At 34.3% G+C, this 5,174-nt stretch overlaps 1 protein-coding gene across 1 annotated transcript; it reads right to left on the reverse strand.

The window, feature by feature from the left end:
- Nucleotides 1–649: 649 nt before the first annotated feature.
- LOC125865673 (growth-regulating factor 3-like) lies at nucleotides 650–4,881 on the reverse strand. Its single transcript, XM_049545879.1, has 4 exons — nucleotides 4,441–4,881; nucleotides 4,005–4,214; nucleotides 2,917–3,256; nucleotides 650–1,198 (listed from the first exon to the last, which is right to left on the reverse strand). Exons 1-4 carry the CDS (start codon nucleotides 4,667–4,669, stop codon nucleotides 787–789), a joined length of 1,191 nt encoding a protein of 396 aa, XP_049401836.1. The 5' UTR covers nucleotides 4,670–4,881; the 3' UTR covers nucleotides 650–786.
- Between the last annotated feature and the right edge of the window lie 293 nt (nucleotides 4,882–5,174).

A 5,174-nucleotide genomic window follows, 5' to 3' on the forward strand; every position in this document is an offset into this window, starting at 1 on the left:
TTTTGGTGATATGGCTTCTGAACGAATTTTCTGCAAAATTTTTATGGAAACCCTCCGTAGGGAGTTAGGAAAGTAGTACGTGAAGTCTCACTATTTTTACACATATTTTGGACATTTACGAGTCATTTTAACGAAATTAAACATTTTTTCATGTGTATTAACCCATAAATATTTTAGTTACAATGATTTCCAAACCATTATTCTTTTCACTAAAACAATAAAAGTAATTACAGAAACAAAATAATTTCACGATTCAAAACAAACAAGGCAGTTTCATAGAACAGTGAATCTCTCAGTATTGGAATATTTTTTAAAAGGTTCACTTTTGGTTGTAAAAATTCAAACTATTTGCCCCGAACCCTACTATCCATATTATCATCCCTAATTATAAAGATTAAACTCATGAGTTAAAATCTTAATTTCGCCTCTATCCTCAAGGTGGGAAAAATGAATATTAAATTGAAGCCTTAAAGGTAAAAGTAGAGGTAGGGTTGTCAATTAATTCCATGGCAGGTTGAAGTGGACCTAATTATTATAGTGCAAGTTACATATTTGATCGATCGATAAGAATAACAGTAAACTTCACCAAAATGCACTACTTTGGTGTCAACTCAAGTCAATAATAAACACACCACACATCCCATGCAAATTTGTACAGGTGATAGTTAGGGATATCAATACCACAAAAGAACAATGAACAACAACACAACCAAGGAAAAGAAAACAATAAGTCCAAAAAAACATTTTTTTTTCCCATGAAAAATCAAACAAGAACACTTGCAAAAATCAAGTGCTAATATAGCTTGCCTCGGACGTGCTACCTCGTGCCAATTGATGCAACACACTAGTCGGGGATGAGTTAGTTGTCGATGACCTTAAGGCCTCAGCAAGTGGCCCACCCATCGAGGCCACTTGGTGGTGACTCGTCCCCCATGTAGACTGTTCAACATTACTTACTTGAGTCCCCGAATCATAATCATTCCCAGTTGAAAGCTTCAACGAAAAGTCGGACGAGGGGTTACCCCCTCCACCGGGCATCGAAATGGACAGGCTGGTGGCAGCATTGTCACCTTCTTGAAGTTGTTGTTGTCTAGGCCAATCATCAAAGAAATGGCGTAGGATTTGGCCACTAGATGATTTACCATCACCAATAGATACATCTTTTTGGAGTACTTCTTGTGGTGGACCCTTAATTGGCCTACAAATCAACATCATGACAGCCCAGCCCAAATCATGCAGGGGACAAATTGAAGAAAAAGCTGTACAAAACATATAGTACATACACAAAACAACAAACCACATAATAAAAATTAACTACTTTTAAACATATGTAAAGTTTAGTCAACATGATCTCCATATTTACATTGTAATCCGTCTATCTCAATTTATGTGAAGGGATTTAGAGTACATATCAAAATATCGAAAAATGACTTTGAAAGAAAATTATAGTCAAGAAATAAACTATTCACCAATCCAAATAGTAACAACACCTTCACATAACACAAAACGGAGGAGTACTTCTTATACATTTAATATACACACCAATGATAACTACAAATAACTATAACTAGGAGGGTGATTTTCAAAACACAAATAGCTAGCCGGATTCATTATATAATGTTTTATCGATATACATAGATTAAACATGGTTATATACACAGCTTATACATATAATATACTTTCGTGAACGGCTATTTAGGTTAATAGCCATTCACGAAACTGCTAAGATCTCAGAAAGTGGGATCCCTGCCAGAGCAAACCCCCCAAAAAAAAACAAAGATAAGGTTCCTAGAAAGAAAATGAAAGTGGGCCAAGAATATCTTCAATAGATTCTAAAGATCCAAGAAAAATCTAATAAGTGGACCATGCTCAACTACAAGGCAAAAAGAGAAAAAGAAAGATAATAAAAGGAATTTAAAGAAAATGGAACTCACTTTGATCAAGGTTTTAATTTAAAATTTCTCCCTATTGGGAGACAAGTATCAATTTTACAGTTATATATAAAGATGTCTCTTTGGAGGAGGTAGTGGAAAAAAGAGAATATTTGTTGGTCCCTTCAAGAAAAAAAAAAATTAAAGTTCAATGCTTTAATGTATTAATTGAACTTCTTGTCAATCTCTTTTGCATAAAAACAGTGAAAAAAAGTTGTATCTGTACCAAGTAACACTTTGCTTTTGAGTAAATGAGTTATATATAGTACTAAGAAATATTTATAGAAAGAATAATGATTTCACTACAAAATATAGAGTGCATATTCACTAAGATTGAATAAAGTGAGAACAGACACTCCAAGATAATGCTATACCAAGATAGGACTTTTCTTCTCCCCCCCAAAAAAAAAAGGAACAAAAATGAAAAGGCCTAAAATGCATATATAGTGAAACACCATAGTAGGGTAGGTAATCTGTCTTATTAACCAAGTTAATAATTCTACTTTTTATGGAGGAAGTAGTTATCTTTTTTGCTTTTGAATCGTAGTGTCTGGACCAGCTTCACTCACCTCGACTAATTTGATGGTACCTCCTCTCATTAGCATAAGCACAACTATGGGATGTATAACACTATTCACTACAACTTAGACATATGAAGAAAAAAGAAACTAGTTTTTTTTGCCTATATTGCTCGAACTCTTCGAAAATGCTGACACACACATATTGTATCCTCTAAAAAAATGCACTCTTTTTAGAGTATTCAACATGCACTCGTCAACATTTTTAAAGAATCTGAGCAACATAGGTTATTGATGCCCTAAGACCTCATCATTCTCAACTCACTCTATAGGCCACTAGGTGACACTCTTGGGGTGCAACGAAATAACTATCTTTTATTTCACATATTGCAGTACTGTAAACTATTAAAGCACAAAACATACAAGATCCAGCATTTGAAAATCTATTAAAATAAAAATATATATACCTTTGATTGAGATGAAAAGGTGCATTAGTGGAAGGTGAATGTCCCGATAGAGAAAACTGAGGAGCACCAGCACCAGCATGAGCATGTCCGACCATTTTTCCGAAGGCTTGATGATGAGAAACAGTGTTATTGTTGTTGTTGTTTTTACTGCCATTGTTGGCATGTGTGGGAATTTCCACAGGCTTTCTTGAACGGCTGCGGCCACGATGAACGTGGCGCTCGCAGTATTTCTGGCCAGCCACTACATCCCTTGCGCACCTCCATTTCTTGCCATCAGTCCTCCTACACCTTCCTGGTTCTGGATCCATGGCGGCTCTACCCCAGTACCCTGACTGCATCACTTCAAAAACACACATAACATTCTTAATCTTCGAGGTCAATTAGAAATTACAAACGAAATGATTTAACTTATAGACACTAATAATTTTTGTGTAGTTATTTGGTATCTCCAAGGCGACTATTCCAAGTTTGGGCTGTATAATCCTATGTTGCTCAGATTTTACAAAAATACTCCAAAAACAATACATTTTTCGATAGTCTAAGATCAAGAAATGCAGATCAATAACACAACTTTATGATTCAATTTTTCTTTTTCCCTTTGTTCTAAGATCAAGAAAGGAACAAAAGAGTCAACGTATACAACAACAACGGCATATACCTAGTGTAACTCCACAAGTGGGGTTTTGAAGGATAAGACCTACTTAGACCTTACGACATTATTTCTAATAGACCGTCAGCTCAAACAATAAAGTTATTAAAAAAAGAGTCAACACATGCAACAACAACAACAACAACACATATCCAACGTAATTCCACAAGTCGGGTCTGGAAGGATAAGACATATCCAGACCTTACAACCTTACCCTCTATACATACAGCAAAAATAAATAGAAAAAACAAGAAAAAGATTCCAACTTCACAATAGAGTAGAGAGGTTGTTTCCTAATAACCATTGGCTCAAAAAGTGAAGCTATTCAAAAAAGAGTCAACAATACACATACATAAAAAAAATGAAGAGCTACAAAAAAAGATTCCAACTTTACACAACAAAAACAAAAAACTTGATACAAAAAATGAAAATAACTTACAAGCTTGCTGATAATGAGGATACTGTTGAAATGGATGAGCAAAGTAATATGAAGGAGGAGGAGGTGAAGAAGCAATAATACTTTTCTTAACAAGATGAAGTAGTTCAGAAGGAACAGGAGCACCAGCTACAAAATGCCTAAAAATCAAACTCTGTAGTTCAAGTTCTTGCCACTGAGCCAAGCTGAAGTAACCACCACCACTCCCAATCCCTAAAAATCAAATAAAAAGACAATCTTTAACATGTACAACAACTCAAAATCTAAACTTTAAAGCAAGAAAAGCAACAGCATTGAAAAGGGTGTCAAAATCTAAAATCAAGAAAACCAAAAAAAATAAAAATTGAATCTTTAACATGTACAACAACTCAAAATTCTAACTTTAAAGCAAGAAATGCAACAACTTTGAAAAGGGTGTCTAAATCTGTGTTTATCTTACTTGGAAATTTGGTGGTGACAGTGGTTGTTGAATCTGACATTAATTTGGTACAAGTTGTTGTTGATGTTGTTGGTTCAGATACAAACAATGGAAGAGCAGCAGCAGCAGCAGCAGAAGCAGAATCAGAAGAAACAGAGTGGAAGTCAAGATGAAGTCTTGGTAACTTTGTTGGTGATTCTTGATTTTCTGACTCATGTTGATTACTCCATTGCTTCAGATTGAAGTCCATGTTTAGATTAAGGATGATTTGATACTAAGAAGAAGAGAATATTAATGTGAAGGGAAATTTATTTCTGAAGAGAAAGTTAAGTTTGAAAAAAAGTTAATTTTTTTTTTTTGCAGAGAGTTGAGTGGACCTCTTTTTATAAGTTTGTATCTTTTTTGCAGTGTCGAGTGCGGGGAAACCTGCAAAGTTAAGTCTTCTCTGTGTGTCTTATCATCCCTTTATTTTACCACCAGCAAGGTAATAACTACAGCCAAATGCACAAACAAAGGAAACAATGGTCGTCGTTCAGTATTAAGTATTTCTTCATGTTTAATCAAAAGTCTTTGAGTTTGAGTCATTTTAGGTATGCAATCGTTTTGTTAGAAAATATTTTACTTTCTAAATTCAAAATTAATCAAACTCTAATATTAATATCAATCATCAAATGAAAAGTTAAAAAACAAATGGTAAAAGAAATTCCTTTGAGTCCTTGTAAGGGGTTGGTCATAGATTTTAAGTATTTTATTTC

Source organism: Solanum stenotomum, chromosome 5 (assembly GCF_019186545.1).
Source record: "Solanum stenotomum isolate F172 chromosome 5, ASM1918654v1, whole genome shotgun sequence".
Classification (NCBI taxonomy): Eukaryota; Viridiplantae; Streptophyta; class Magnoliopsida; order Solanales; family Solanaceae; genus Solanum; species Solanum stenotomum.

Excerpts from the sequence above, each read along its gene's own strand:
- LOC125865673 (XM_049545879.1), bottom strand. The coding sequence starts at position 4,669 with ATGGACTTCAATCTGAAGCAATGGAGTAATCAACATGAGTCAGAAAAT. Across the intron at positions 4,215-4,440 it reads TGTCACCACCAAATTTCCAA|GGATTGGGAGTGGTGGTGGT; the intron begins GTAAGATAAACA and ends TTTGATTTTTAG. Across the intron at positions 3,257-4,004 it reads TCCTCATTATCAGCAAGCTT|TGATGCAGTCAGGGTACTGG; the intron begins GTAAGTTATTTT and ends GTGTTTTTGAAG.